General features: G+C 48.5%; 1 protein-coding gene and 1 non-coding gene across 2 annotated transcripts; both read left to right on the top strand.

Annotated features, from left to right (window-relative positions):
• Positions 1-1,235: 1,235 nt before the first annotated feature.
• On the top strand, positions 1,236-12,128 carry EEF2 (eukaryotic translation elongation factor 2). The gene is made up of 15 exons (XM_073324197.1): positions 1,236-1,370; positions 2,631-2,845; positions 3,378-3,559; positions 3,651-3,862; positions 4,897-5,075; positions 5,672-5,777; positions 6,134-6,247; positions 6,454-6,592; positions 7,023-7,218; positions 7,519-7,777; positions 8,886-8,993; positions 9,592-9,945; positions 10,480-10,662; positions 10,796-10,928; positions 11,312-12,128. Exons 1-15 carry the CDS (start codon positions 1,368-1,370, stop codon positions 11,503-11,505), a joined length of 2,577 nt encoding a protein of 858 aa, XP_073180298.1. The 5' UTR covers positions 1,236-1,367; the 3' UTR covers positions 11,506-12,128.
• Positions 5,825-5,891, top strand: LOC140903427 (small nucleolar RNA SNORD37). The gene has a single exon (XR_012156245.1). It is a non-coding gene; the product is annotated as a small nucleolar RNA SNORD37 (small nucleolar RNA).
• Positions 12,129-15,802: the final 3,674 nt, after the last annotated feature.

The raw sequence follows: 15,802 nt of genomic DNA, 5'->3' as shown, positions 1-15,802 counted from the left end.
GCAACTTGCTGCGCTCAAGGGGGTGTTTTTTCACACCTCTGAGCAAGAAACATACAGCGCTGTTAATTGCCAGTGTAGAAGCTGTAGTCATAACTTGTTTTCACCAAAGTTTTCTGGGAATTTCCTTAGAACCCAATTCTCCTTCCAGTTTAAACAAATGGCAAAATTTCCACTGATTTTAACAAGAGCTGTATCTGACCCTTGTTATAATTTATTATACAAGAGTCTGAACAAAAATTAACTGATGTAAACTACTACAGTCCTATCTAATCATCATGGTGAAGTGAGTCATAGAGAGATAACATCATCGGTAATTACTTTTGTTTTCATTATGTGTTTAGAGGATTATATTCATTTGCTTAATTCCATTTAATCATGGTGTGTCAAACAGAACCAACATCCAGGACTAGCTTGTATTCTTGATAAATGTTTTAAGCAGAATGCACTTTCATTCACTGTGTAGTGGTTTTACTAACATATTTTACATGTATCCTATGAAATGTGGCCCCAGTCCTGAAAAGGGATTTGAGTGGACAGATCCTCATGCCTTGCTGGAATCCCACTGATTTCAGTCGAACACCAGGCAGGGCCCTTTGAGGGATCATATATCTGTGACCCATAACTAGAGGGTCAACTGCAGAGGATCTGTGTTCCAGCTTTGCACCTTAGCCCTAGGTTGTGAGTGTGACTCAGATCACAACTCTGCATACCACCCTGCACTAAAAATGAAGTTGATTTCACCCACAGAGTAGGATACTTTAGGGACAAGTATTAAGGGACTCCCAGTTCCCCAAAGAGCTTGCAAATATGAAATGCGTTACTTATGTATATGCATCAAACCCACAATATCTAATACCATCCTTCCTAAATCTTCCCCACGTTTTATTTTTCGTTTACTTTAATTTTAAAAGTGGAGAGCTGGTTATTCCCTGTTGTATTGCTTTGAATCATCAGTGGAATTATATAACTTGTGTTAAAGATTAAACAGCCCAAGTCTCCGCCTATGTAGCGTTTGTAGTAGTTCCAGGGCTTTGCCCTGTGGGATACATGAGTGGACTGGCGACTGGGGCTCCCCCTATGTACAGCCACGTGGTTACAGCATGTCCCTTCTTACAGAGTTAAAGGCCCTTCGGACCATAGAGAGTCCTAAAGGGCATGGGGGAAATAGAGAGGCTCTGACGCATGCGCCTTGGGCAGCCCGCTATCCCCGCCTCTACGCCGGCTCCGGCCTATAAGAGGGCTGGTCGTTGACGTCAGCTTTCTCTTCCGCCCGCTCTGTCCCCGCCAGCGAGACAGGGCCGCAGCCGCCGCCATTACCGGTCCCCTCCTTTCCTCCACTCCCGGAAAATCCGCCGCCATCCGCAACCATGGTGAGCCATCCGCGCCCCGAGGGCGGCTGGGGGGACGCGGGGGGCCCGGACCCAGGCGGGCCGCTGGTTATGGCCGCCCCCTGGCCGGTATCGATCGACGGGGCGGCCTGGGAAGTGGGGGTGGGGCGGCCTGGGAAGTGGGGGTGGGGCGGCCTGGGAAGTGGGGGTGGGGCGGCTAGACCCCTAAATACTCCCTCCTCCTCCTTCCCCCCCCCAACACTCCTGGGAACTGTGGGGCCCGGAGCCGGGCGGGGGGAGGAGGGTGTCCTTCCCTTTCCTGGGTGTGGCTTGTGCCAACCAGGGCTGTGCTCCCTAATGGGAAGTGGGGCAATGGGGTGGGGTGGGATGTCTCTTCTCTAGGGGAGATCTGCCCCGGGCCTCTGTTGGAGTGGCCTATGGGGGGACCCCCCGTTCAAGGAGGCCCCTTCCCCAGGGGAGTTCTGGTCGCCTCTCGCCTTGGGGCAGTTGCTCGGAGGGGTCTGCTAGCCTCCCCCTTGGGGCGGGGGGGGGGAGATCAGAGACCTTCCCCCTCTGCAGCGTATGGCTGCGCCATTGGGGAGGGGGTAAGAGGCTCTGTGGCCTGCTAACTCTCCCCAGCCTCCGTGCTGTGCTGAGTGGCGGTGGTAGGCGTGAGCGGGTCCGAGTCTGCAGCGGTAGGCCCAGCGAGGCTGGTTGGCCTCTGCCCTAGAGAGACCGGCTCACCCCAGCCCGGCTCTCCTGTCAGAGGGGTTGGTTTGGTGGAGCCCTGAAGCTGCCGTGCGGCTAGGAGTGATGTGGCGGGGTGGGGGAAGGCAAGTGCCAGGATGATGTTTCTGGTCTCTCCTCTCTGGCCAAAGGGAGGTACTGCAGCCTGGTGGGAGGGCGGGGGAATGTTTCCTGCAGAGAGGTAGTAGCGATTTTATGTAACTCTGCAGTCTGGAGTAAAATCCTAGCTTGGATGCTTGGGTGGCGAAAGAGTGAGCTGATGCGGAAGGTTCTCTCTGAGTGGTATAGGAACAGGAGTGACGGTGATCTTAAGACTGGGATACAGGGGAACTTAATGACCCTAAGAGCCTATTAGGCTTCCAGGGATATTGTCTCCCCCAAGGCAATTAGTAAAAGCCACTGGTTGGGACATTCAGCTAGATGAGAGCACACTGGAAAACTCTGCTGTCTCTGAGTTGCCCTGTAATGTCTGCCGAGCGATCTATTTCAGCGTGGCACTGCTATGTTTGGATTCTTGGAAGAACTTGCTCCTGATCATATAACCTTCTCTTCAAGGTGAACTTCACAGTAGACCAGATTCGGGCCATTATGGACAAAAAGGCCAATATCCGAAACATGTCTGTGATTGCCCATGTAGACCATGGCAAATCCACCTTGACTGACTCCCTGGTGTGCAAAGCTGGTATCATTGCTTCTGCCCGTGCTGGTGAGACCCGTTTCACCGACACGAGAAAAGATGAGCAGGAAAGGTGCATCACTATCAAGTCAACGTAAGTTCCTTCCCTTCAAGCATCCTGGTGTTCAGCTGCTTCTCTTCCTTGAGACATGGTCTGATTACAGGACTGGGACCCAAGAACTCCTGGGTTCTAGTTCTGTTTCTGATACTAAGCTGGGGGGGGAAGAAGAAACAACTGCTTAATGAAGTGCTTTGGTTGCCACCAGAGGTTTACTTCCCTGAAACCTAGGGCATTGTGAGTGTTTAAATGTGGTAGGAGTACTGAATATTGGCTTGTACATGGTGCATCAATTAGTACCTCTGTCTTGGTAGTCAAAACAGTAAATTAAAACTTCTAGGTTAAAACGTTCCCTGTTAACGTAGTTAGATGGAGTACTAACTGGAATCCCTGGAGTGGTTGGTTGTTGCATTTCTTTAGCCAGCAACTTAATGGTCTCCAACTTTTATCTGGAGTATGCCGAAGAGCTGCCTGAGCTAAATGTGCTACAAATGCATAGACAAAAATAGAATGCCTTAAAGATGAGCATTCTCATGTAGCACTTCTCTTACGTATCTTTATTTTTCAGAGCGATCTCTCTGTTCTACGAGCTGTCTGAAAATGACTTGGCCTTTATCAAGCAGAGCAAGGATGGTTCTGGTTTCCTGATCAACTTGATTGACTCTCCTGGACACGTAGACTTCTCTTCTGAAGTCACAGCTGCTCTCCGTGTCACTGATGGTGCCCTGGTTGTCGTGGACTGTGTCTCTGGTGAGAACTGGTAGCCACATGTAGATGCATGTTGTATAGAAACAGCAGGCTAGTCCTGCAGTAGTAATCGCCACGGTTCTGCCCCCTCCAGGTGTGTGTGTGCAGACGGAAACTGTGCTGCGACAGGCCATTGCTGAGAGGATCAAGCCTGTCCTGATGATGAACAAGATGGACCGAGCTCTGCTGGAGCTTCAGTTGGAGCCCGAGGAGCTGTACCAGACCTTCCAGCGTATTGTAGAGAATGTCAACGTCATCATTTCCACCTATGGGGAAGGAGAGAGTGGCCCCATGGGAAACATCATGGTAAGGAGAAGAACCAAGGGAATGTGTTCCAAGTGAACAGCTGCCCAAAGCTTTCCCTCGGGTGTTTTGAAAGGCGTCCTTTTCCTTTGAAGCAAGGACCAGTTGTCTTGTGTTCCTCTGGCGGTTACTTCCATTGTAAACGGGCATTGTTGACCCAGAAGAATGTTTACTATAATACAGTATGGGTCGTTGGCTTGAAATACAATTGACTTATGATAGTCATGCTTCGGTTTGGATGCACTGAATTACAGGTTTAATTGTACTGCTATCTGACCTACTTAGTGTCAAACCACCCCTCAAATTCCTGGTCAAACTGAAACCCTCACCAGCTACCCTCTTCCACTTGATCAGGTCTTGTATCTCATGCTTCTTCTACCTATGCTGGTATAGGTGGACTCTCCTCTTTAGAGTAGAACGTTCTTCTAGGCACTCTGGTTCCTCAACTATGCCTTGGAGGGTGATACCATGGATCCATAAACAATTATAGGAATTGCATCCCCTTTGAATGGACTAGTATGCATTCATGTAGCAAATTTTTTATCAATTTGCTAGGAGCCCCTTCCAATCTGGGTCTCAAGTATTCTTCTCAGCAGTCAGTCATGAGGCCTTGCAACCAGTTAATAGCCAGTAGCTTTTGTTTGGCCAAGTCTACCTCTTGCACCCAAAGCACTTCACCTTCCCTTTGCTTAATGAAACCATACTCGGAAGTGTGTAGTGGAGCTGGGTTGCCTGCTATTCATCCACTGGGAAGGTACCCTAATCAAATCACTCAGCATAGGCATACGTCTAGTCATGCAACATCTCTGGATCACTAATCAGTGCAGGTAGCTGGTGAAGGCCTGAAGACATTCAGTTAACTAGTGTTTTTTGCTATCCGATTCTCAGTACTAAAGCTGAAATTGAGGTGGTGATTAGTTAACGGTTGCAGCACTATGGAAGGCAGGATTTGCTTATCAGTGGAGCTGCTACAGTTGGAGGGGGGGGGGGGGTCAATACAAACTTCACCTGAGCGCCACTCGTCTGACCTCTTTCAGATTGATCCTGTGCTAGGTACTGTTGGCTTTGGTTCTGGTTTGCACGGCTGGGCTTTCACTCTGAAACAGTTTGCTGAGATGTATGTTGCGAAGTTTGCCGCAAAGGGTGATGGGCAACTGAGTGCTGCTGAGCGTGCCAAGAAGGTAGAGGACATGATGAAGAAGCTGTGGGGAGACAGGTAAGTGACTGGAGCTCCTGGCTCTAGTGCTGCTGATTTGAGCCTGGTCTTGCCCTATCGAGTATTACCTGGGCTACACCTTGAAACTGCTCCCTGGAGCAGTGACCTCCATAACAAGAGTTGGCAGAGCACAGAGGTGGTCTCTAAACTCAGATCAGGCAGTGGTAGGGAGTACCCATATAACACAGCTGTAGATCTCCAGAAAGGGGGAAGACTTGAACTCTCCTGGGCTGGGAGTGAGGAAGCAAAAGTATGGTAGCACCCAAAGGAAGGAATCCTAATTAGGGTAGATGGCTTATTGTGACGACTGCTTCGCAAATCGTTCATGGGAGGGACTTTAATCTAGATACAAGCAGACAAATATTAGGGGATAGGAACAGGAATACACCATACAGGCAGATGTATCTCCATTTTGCTTTGGAAGCAAGTGACTGAAAGTGCATCAAATCTCGGGAAGTAGATGTAAGCTCATCTCAAAACAGGTCTTTGACTTGATAAATCCTTCCCTCCATCCTGAAAGGCCAGCAGAATAAGCAGTCTTAATTAAACAAGATGGAGAAACTGCACCACAGTGCCCTCTGATTTGATTTTTCTAGATATTTTGATCCTGCTTCCGGCAAGTTCAGCAAATCTGCTACCAACCCTGATGGAAAGAAACTGCCCAGGACTTTCTGCCAGCTGATCCTAGACCCCATCTTCAAGGTAACTACCATGGTACTCAGTCTCCTCTTAACTGGCAGTGGTCTGTGCATGATGATGGCAAAATTTCTTCACTTTGACCTGACTTTTGTTTGAAGAAATTTTAAATATCTGACAAGCACAGCTGACCTGTGCAGTAAGGGAAGTTGGGAGAGTTAGTGCTCTCCAGATACATGAAGGTTTATAAACAGCTTCTTGTCTAATCAGCTGACCTACTAATTGGCAGATACAAGGGTTGCTGTTAATAAGACAGTTCAACTGCCATTTACTGGCTCTCCCTGGAGAATGAGTGTGAGCTGCTTTCTCTGTGAACTGGGTCGCTTGATGCTTTCTCCCCTAACTTGGAACTCTTGCTCTAGGTCTTTGATGCAATCATGAACTTCAAGAAAGAGGAGACTGCTAAACTGATTGAGAAACTAGATATCAAACTTGACAGTGAGGATAAAGACAAGGAGGGCAAACCCCTACTGAAGGTAAGAACTGACTGGGCATTGCCTTGGGAAGACCCTTGCAGTTAGCTTTGCCTGTATCAGAGTAGGTTGCTAAGCTACTCTTTCAACACTGGCCTGTTGGGAGATCACCTGTCTGCACAACTTGGATGATAAACTAACGAGTGGGGGCAGTAGTATGAGCACAGATGGGTTTGCCTGAGTCTCATGCCTCCAATCTGCTTTTTCAGGCTGTGATGAGGCGCTGGCTGCCTGCTGGAGAAGCTCTGCTGCAGATGATCACCATCCACCTGCCTTCCCCTGTCACAGCTCAGAAATACCGCTGTGAGCTGCTGTACGAGGGCCCCCCTGATGACGAAGCTGCCATGGGTATGAAGCACTTGTAGTGTGCAGGAGCATAACTGCATTAAGGCTGTAAAATGCCCAGAGCTGCTTGTTTGCTTTTCAACAAGTATACAGCTGGGCTGAAGTTCTTGTAATTACCACACCTGCAGCCTTTCTAATGTGGATCAGACCAGCTTATTAGTGAGCAGCTTTCCTGTGGATAGCTGGGCTAGCTAAGTACCTGGATAGTAGCCAGAGTGTATACTAAAGGCTCAGTCTATATTAATTACAGTGATCTCTTGGCACATGGCTTTTCCTTGCCAGTTGGGCTAGCCAACTACCTGGATGGTAGCCAGCAGGCCAGTGTCAAACTGCTGCATTCTGTCTTAGAGTTGATTACTTTGCTCCAAAATGAAGAGCTCTGGTAGTGGAAGAAAGGACCAAAGGTCAGCATTGATGGCTTCTTCTTTCCCAGGTATTAAGAACTGTGACCCCAAAGGGCCCCTGATGATGTACATCTCTAAAATGGTGCCAACCTCAGACAAAGGGCGTTTCTATGCTTTCGGACGTGTCTTTTCTGGTCTCGTCTCTACTGGCTTGAAAGTCAGAATCATGGGACCAAACTACACTCCTGGCAAGAAGGAAGATCTCTACCTGAAACCAATCCAAAGGTCAGTAAAGGCAGGGCTGATATGGATTGATCCCATGTTGAGATTTAATGCCTCATATATATTTTTTTTTTTTTTTTTTTTTTACGATGCAGGTTCCATATTTACTTCTACAGTCCCAGCACTTGGAGTGACAGTTTTAGTAGCTTCCTGATGTTTGCTTGTCTAGTCAGTCCAGAGACCATGCCTTTAGCTTTCCTATGCAAACTTGTCACTTCTAGGCTGGGATCCACTCTCCCTTTCCCACCACAGAAATCCTTTCTAAGGAACCATCCAGATTGACTCAAGTTTTTCTTAACCCAGGACCATTCTTATGATGGGCCGCTACGTTGAACCCATTGAGGACGTGCCTTGTGGTAATATCGTTGGGCTGGTCGGTGTTGACCAGTACCTGGTCAAGACCGGAACAATCACCACCTTTGAGCATGCTCACAACATGAGAGTGATGAAGTTCAGCGTTAGCCCTGTGGTGCGTGTGGCTGTTGAAGCAAAGAACCCAGCTGACCTGCCCAAGCTAGTAGAAGGACTGAAGCGTTTGGCCAAGTCTGACCCTATGGTGCAGGTAAGGGACCTGTGAGGCAACTCTTCAATAGCAGTTGCCTGGGGATCTAGGATATCTGTCAGTCTTGTCCACAAATTGCACATGTAATGATGCAGCCCAGTACCATAGAGGAACCATGTGTTCTCATCGCCCCGAGCTGCAATATTTGAGGGAGTACTGGCGCAGAGCTTCCAAAACTCATCCAAGTGAAAGCCTTCCTTTGGATGAAACCTGTAGCATGCCATGAAAGCATGGGACAGGGATGTAGATCCATTTATTTTTGGTCAAGGCCCAGACTCTAGAGCAGGGGTGGGCAAATTTTTTGGCCCAAAGGCCACATCTGGGAATAGAAATTGTATGGCAGGCCATGAATGCTGCCAAAATTGGGGTGGGTGGGGCTGGGGATGAGTTTAGGGTGCAGGAGGATGCTCTGGGCTGGGACTGAGGGGTTCAGATGGTGGGAGGGGGATCAGTGTTGGGGCACAGGGGGAGGCTCATGCACAGGCTCTGAGCAGCGCTTACCTGAAGCAGCTCCTGGAAGCAGCAGCATCTTCCTTCTCTGGCTCCTACGCAGCCAGGCTGCCCTGTCCACAGGCACTGTCCTTGCAGCTCCCATTGGCTGGGAACCACAGCCAATGGGAGCTGCGGGGGCAGTGCTTGGGGCAGTGTGCAGAGTGGAAACCCCTGGCTGTCCCCATGTGTAGGAGGGGTGGGTCATGCCACTGCTTCCAGGAGCCACATGGATGAGCCCCCAACCTGGCCGCAGCACCAGAGCAGGGCAAGCCGCAAACCCCGCTCCCCAGTGGGAGCTTGAGAGCCAGATCTGGCCTGTGGGCTGTAGTTTGCGCCCCCCCCCCCCCCCCCCGCTCTAGAGAAAATAAAAAAATAACAAATTTGCAGTACATTCAAAAGTACCCATCCATTGGATTTGGCCCATGGTCTGCCTATTGACTGCCCCTGGGTTGGGATCAACTGCAAGCTGTATGTGTAAAGATCCAACATCTCAAGTGACCTTTAACAATATAGACCAGTACACACTGATGCTTTAATGGAGTTCTAGTAAGGAGTCTTTTCTCTCTCTCTCCTCCTCCCTCCCCACCCCCCCCATTGCATGACTGGTCTCTTTCAGTGCATCATTGAAGAGTCTGGAGAGCACATTATTGCTGGTGCAGGAGAGCTGCATTTGGAGATCTGCCTGAAGGATCTGGAAGAGGACCATGCATGTATTCCAATTAAGGTAAATCTGTCACATCTTCCGTCTTAAACTAAGCTCAGAAGAACTCAACTGAAGGCTGAGTGGGTGAAATGGCTGCAGATCTAGTCAGTCTGCGAACTCCTGGATTACTGGGAACAGGTACAACTACTGAAGCTGTTTTCATAGTGGGAAAACACATAGTAGCTCTGTAGGTAGCAGATCATGAGGCTGCAGCAAGGTGTGGAATACCTTATCTCCAGCACATGGACTGACCATAGCTGAGAGTCGGGAGTTTCTAACCCAGCTGAGCCACTGACTTCTCCTAATTCTACTTTCATTAGGTGTATATACAAGTCGATAAAATGGGGATGGATGCCTAAAATGTTGTGTACGGAGTAAGTCTCCTACAAAGGGTAGCTGATGTCTAGTGCAGCAAACACTTCAGAGTAGTAACAGTTGTCTTGTGTTTCTGGCATATTAATGCTGATTGTATCAAGCACAGATTAGCAGGACATCCAGTCTTACACTTCAAAGGCCTCTTATGTGGTTTGTGGGTGTAAAATAGGCTTCATAGCTCAGTTCAGTGACAGTATTACTTTTCCAAATCCTCTGGAACTAACTGGTGACTGGTTGTCTGCAGAAATCTGACCCTGTCGTGTCTTATCGTGAGACAGTCAGTGAGGAATCCAACGTGCTGTGCCTTTCCAAGTCCCCCAACAAGCACAATAGGCTGTACATGAAGGCCCGACCTTTCCCAGATGGATTGGCTGAGGATATCGACAAAGGCGACGTCTCTTCCCGTCAGGAGCTGAAGCAGCGTGCACGCTACCTAGCTGAGAAGTACGAGTGGGATGTCACTGAGGCCCGTAAAATTTGGTGCTTTGGTCCAGATGGCACTGGCCCCAACATCCTGACAGATATCACCAAGGGAGTGCAGTACCTGAATGAAATCAAGGACAGTGTTGTGGCTGGCTTCCAGTGGGCTACTAAGGAGGTAGGTGATAACACATTCCTGTTCCTTCCTGCCTCCCCTTCTTTCTCTCCTCCTCCTCCCCCCACCCCCATCCTAGGTGGAACACCAGTAGGGCAGTTGCCTGTGGGAGGACTGCAATATGGTGCACTAGCATTGACTGGCATATCTTGATGCAGCTGCTAAAATTGCCTTTCATTTATCCCATAAAATAGAGGAGACTCTCTCTCCATTTAACAAGGGTTCTGATATGCCAGGCCACCAGTAACTCTTGGGAGTATCTTGCTTTGGCATTTGGATGTACAGAATGTTCCATAGGCAAATGTCTGCCCAGTATGAGACACTGACTCTGAGCCGGAGTGGTGGCATCTGTTTCTAGCTCACTGCTGTTAATACAGTTGTCACCTAGCATGCCCCTGCTAGAGAACAGTTTGCAAAGCTCTGCAGGACTTGGTTGGCACTGTCCTGTGTTTGGGACCTGTCCAACAAAAGGTGGCACCTAGTGAAGGGCCCGGGGAATCTCCGCTGGTGGCTGATATCTGGGTTTTGCTCTTTCAGGGAGCTCTGTGTGAGGAGAACATGCGTGGAGTCCGCTTTGATGTGCATGACGTGACCCTGCACGCTGATGCCATTCACCGTGGCGGTGGGCAGATCATCCCCACTGCCAGGAGGTGCCTGTATGCCTGTGTGCTCACTGCTCAGCCACGGCTTATGGAGCCCATCTACCTTGTAGAGATCCAGGTACTTACACTTTGCTTAGCTTTAGATCTAACATTTGCAGTTCTTCAAGCTGCAAACAGCTCTACAATTAAAGGACTGACTTTTTAAGCTTAAGATGGAAAGCAATGCCTGTAATACAAACTTTGTGTACCAGTGTCCAGAACAAGTAGTTGGCGGTATCTATGGTGTCCTGAACAGGAAGCGTGGCCATGTCTTTGAGGAGTCCCAGGTGGCAGGCACTCCCATGTTTGTTGTTAAGGCCTACCTGCCCGTCAACGAGTCTTTTGGTAAGTGACCTTCACATTGTTCTTGCTCCATCTGATTCCTTCTACAAGCCTAAGAACTTCTGTTAGAGCTCCATGGAGCTTGCACTGACCTTTAGAATGTTTAGAGAGAGGTCCTCCCAGCTGATTACTTCCTTCACAGGGTCATGGTGCATGGGCCTAATAGTTACATTCTTCCCTTAACCTCTTCTTCTTTTGATCCTGAACTCTCTCTCCTCCCTCAAGTGATTGGAATACAACAGGGGTTTCTTGGGACTTAAGAGAAATTAGAGTGCATGGTATTTAAGTATTTGGTTTTGCTCTTGGTGACTGAGATAGGAACAGAACCTCATACTCAGATGTGTGCTTCTCTCAACTCTTATCCCAATGGACTTTTTCCTCCATAGGTTTTACAGCTGACTTGAGATCCAACACAGGTGGCCAGGCTTTTCCCCAGTGTGTGTTCGACCACTGGCAGATCCTGCCTGGGGACCCCTTTGACAACACTAGCCGTCCTTGCCAGGTCGTTGCTGAGACCCGCAAACGCAAAGGCCTGAAGGAAGGCATCCCGGCACTAGACAACTTCCTGGACAAATTGTAAAAGCTACCCCCAACACCAGTTTAAAATCACTGTCGTTGGACTCTGAATAAACTAACTAGCATAACATCAAATGCAGCAGGCAACTGTAGACTGCAGTGACCATCTCTTTGCATTATACTTAATCAGTTTCATAGCAATTTTGAGACTTTCAGAAAAACCACATTGATATTCAGCCTTATAGGTTTCTGTGTTGCACATGACTCATTGGGGCCCCACTTGGTGCCATTGTAACTTAAAAACATTTCCACTTGATGCAACTCAAGTTGCCTGGTTCCATATTTATTTGACACATGGGGAAAGATGCTTTCCTCTCTGCAGGGATTGGGCAAAAGGGGCATGGTGGGGGTAAGAGGGCACCTGACTCTTCAAAGGGGGAAAATATAATACCCAACAGCTTGCAAACCAAGCAAAACAGTGTGGTAAGAAGAGGGTTTGCTTGAGTTAATGGCCTCTAGTGTGCGCTTTTTTGTCTAGGGGAGGGGGATGTGTAAGGGGACGTCTAGTTGGGCAGAAACTCAAAGGCAGGAAGATCTTGTGCAGTGTGATTGTCATCATGAACATCAACAAATGTATTAGTGCCACTGGAATAATAAATTTGATATGGTGATGAGTATTCAGCTGGATTCTTGTTCAGTTTCACTTCATTCCAGGCATAGTCCAGCAAAAAGGAAACCTTCTAGCTCCCCTTCATTAATGATTCAGAGCTGCTAGCCTAGAGTGTCTTAAGGCAAGTAGCATCATCCTGCTCTGATTCCTGGGGGGGAGAGGTCCCCAATCATAACTGCTTGTACAGAATGGGCCATGGAAAAAGACTGGCACTGGTAGAGAAATCTGCGTAATTATTGCATGACAGGTCTGCTTGGGCCTCATGGTTATCAGGCCTCTCCATCAGGAAAGTACTTGAAGACTAGACAAATCTGTAGTTACAGGACTAGAACAAATGTTAATCTTTTAACTTCAAGTACAAGAATGCACAGTTCAATGGCTCACTTAGAAAAGCTAATCAAACCTGGGCCTGTAATTCATGGTTAGCAAGAACTCTGTACGGCAAAGGTGGTGTGGATCCAGTAATGTAGCACTGTGTGGTCCAACCTGAACGGTTTGTTTCTGCCATGGTTGTCAAGAGGTACATCCCTTTCATGCTGTATACAATTCATGGATTGGCTGCTAGCCTTGTATAGCTATTTAATCCTGACGTACAGGGTTTAGGACTCTTCTGTACAAAAAGCTGCACCAGTTTAAAATTGAAATGGCTGCAGCTTTCCTTGTAGCCAAGTCCTTAGTTAAGTGTGCAGAACTGTCTGCTGTGTGTGTGGGGTGAAGTTGTAGCCATGTTGGTCTCAGGATCTTAAAGACAGTGAATAACGTAATGTCTTTTATTAGACCACCTTCTGATGATAAGCTTTTGAGCCACACCAAGCTCTTCTGGGAAACATACTCCCACTGGTGCAGCAAAATGCAAGGTGGAACAGACAGATTAGCCTAAAGCACCCAGAAGGGACCATTCAAGATGATGTGGCCTTTAAACATTCTGAAAAATCTTTTCTGAACCCACCACTTCTGGCCTTCAGATATTCCCCCCCCACCCTCTCCTTTCAAACTTATCCAAAGCAAGCTCCCCACTGACCGGGACACAAAGTAGCACCAGACCCTGCCAGAAGTACAGATGCAAAATCTGCAGACATCTGCACTGCTACAATGTTCAACAAAGCTTTCAAGGTTTCACTGCATCCAATGAAGTGAGCTGTAGCTCACAAAAGCTTATGCTCAGATAAATTGGTTAGTCTCTAAGGTGCCACAAGTACTCCTTTTCTTTTTGCAAATACAGACTAACACGGCTGTTACTCTGAAACCTTTCAAGGTCAATGGATCTTACACATGCCCATCACAATAGGTGGTATACCTCATTCAGTGTGCCAAATGCCTCAATAATGCTAGGTAGCTGAACCCAGACAATCACTATGCTCTTGAATGAACTCCCATAGGAAAACAAGACAAAAACACCTCATCACCTATGGTTAAGGATCTGATTCTGTGACAGAGTTGGTGACTTTTTGGGACCTCTGTGTCATCTTTTTGGGCAGGGCTGGAGCAGCAGTCAGCCACAGAGCAGGGGGCCAAGCTCGGCAGTTTTAAAGAACTCACTGGCAGCCAGCCTTGAGTCCACTGGAGCAGTGGCTCCTGGTCTGCCAGAGCAGTGGCTGGGGTTAGCGCAGGAGTAGTCAGCCCCTTGTGCAGGAGCAGTGATGGGGATGGAGCATCTGCAAGCCCAGCAGTGCTCTGTTCATCCCCCCTGCTGGGTATTTTTAGTCAAAGTCAGGGACAGGTCATAGGCTTCCATGTTTATAGCCCATGACCTGTCACCGACTTTTACTAAAAATAGCCATGACTGAATCCTAACCTTACGTATGGGTGAACGCTTTTCCCTACAAAGCAATCTCTGACCTTTCAGTCCTCATCCAGCTAGAAGCCTGCACAATCCTTTCAAAAGACAAGCCTGGGAGCTTAAATTCGTTCCTTTGCTAGACTAAAAATCATGCACTGACCAGACACTGGCTTTATTGCTTATTACAACAATCTGTGTAACCCACAACTCCCATTTTTTTGTCCTATGACTGCAGTGGTGTTAACAGGCCACTCTGCCTTGAATGGAAGATCTTTTCCAGACCTGAAAAAGAGCTTGGAAAGCTTGTCTCTCTCTTACTAACAGCTGGTCCAATATTACCTCACCTGCCTTGCCTATGTCATCCCTACTGATGCAGCTCCTACTGCTAGCTGTTGGTGGTGTACTGAACTCACATGGTGCTTACCAGCTTCTCCCTGGGCTTATCTTCACTGTGCTGTTAGCCTGAACTAAACTACAATGAGAGTTTCGTCTGTAGCATGATGGCCCTCCATGCTCACCTCTAGCGCAAACTAAGGATGCCTTAAGCTCCAGCTAACTGGCCCATCAGCGCGGCTTAAGTTCAACAGCTGCTGGTGGTCCACCTAGTTCCATGGTGTGGGTGCAGTAGCTTGAGTTACAACTTATCTCCTACCCATCCAATCGGTGTTTTGCGGTCTGCCCACCCCTCCACCACCACTCAAGTGATGCCACGGGTGGAGTGAAGCCAAGTCCCACATCCAAAGGCAAAGGAGCAGCTCTTACTCTTAAGTTTGAATGTTCATAGCATGCCTACATTGCAATAAAACAGAGCTGGCCTGTGTCCGCTGACGTGGGCTGGGGCGCGTAAGACTGCAGTGTAGATGTTTGGGCTCCCTGCTCTGCTCCTGAGAGCTGTTAGCCAGCTGCCTCTTAGCACAACTCTACACGAAAGGAGGAGGGCAGTCACCTTCAAGAAAACGGCTTCAGTGCTGTTAAATAAAATGTGGGATTTGGCTCAGAAATGTCAGGAGGTATCAGGTTTTTTTGGCATTTGAGAAACATGGTCTGTTCAAACATTGCTCTGTCAGCCCAGCACAGAGAGGTGTTTGAAGAAAGAGCAGCCACAGCTCTGTCTGCTGCATTCTGCACAAAGCACCGTGCAAGGGTGAGTGGTCTTTTCTGCCCACCTTGGGAGCATAATATTAAATGTGGGGAATGAAGAGTCCAGGGGCCCTCATGTTGAGCCCAAAGACTCTCAATAAATTGACACACCTGCAGCAAAGGACACTTGCCAGCACAATACCATTGGAAAGGACTTGGAAATCTATGGATGAAAAGCACCAAAAGGTGAAAGTGTTAAAATTACATGTATCTTTCAAGATGGTCCCTGCCCCAAACAGCTTCCAAGCCAGTGCAGCCACCTCTTCCATGGAGGATAGGACATAAAAGGTTACACCAAAATGTAGGAGGGGGAGATTGAAGGACCCATACAGTAAGTGCCATGGGTTCACCCAAGCAGTGCAGACAGGGCCTCTGTTCTTAAATTGTATAGTTATAAATAATGGTTTTAAAATCCACACCGCTGTGACTGACAACCGACATGTCGCTGGCTCCGCCGCCCTGGAACATTGTGGGTGTGGAAAGGCAGGGAGGGACTACTCCGATCTCCCGGCTCGGCAGCTGTTAGACACGGATACACAGCACGCATTGAACTGTGCCTAAAACGCCCAGTGGAGGCTGGGAGTCCAGCCCCACTGCAGCCTGGCGCATGGAGGAGCGTGTCTGTTTGCAAGGGTTAAAACAGACAGAAGCAAGTCCACCTCCTGCGTGTTTTCTGCAGCTGGGTCCCCTGCAGAAGGGGGGTGGTGGTACAGGGCTGGAGGGGAGCCCCCCTCCGCTCCCCTGGAGAAGGGGGGTGGTGGTACAGGGCTG

This window comes from Lepidochelys kempii, chromosome 25, assembly GCF_965140265.1.
Source record: "Lepidochelys kempii isolate rLepKem1 chromosome 25, rLepKem1.hap2, whole genome shotgun sequence".
In the NCBI taxonomy this organism is placed as follows: domain Eukaryota; kingdom Metazoa; phylum Chordata; order Testudines; family Cheloniidae; genus Lepidochelys; species Lepidochelys kempii.
Note: the sequence above shows the minus strand (reverse complement) of the source record. Positions and strands in the feature narration are given on the sequence as shown.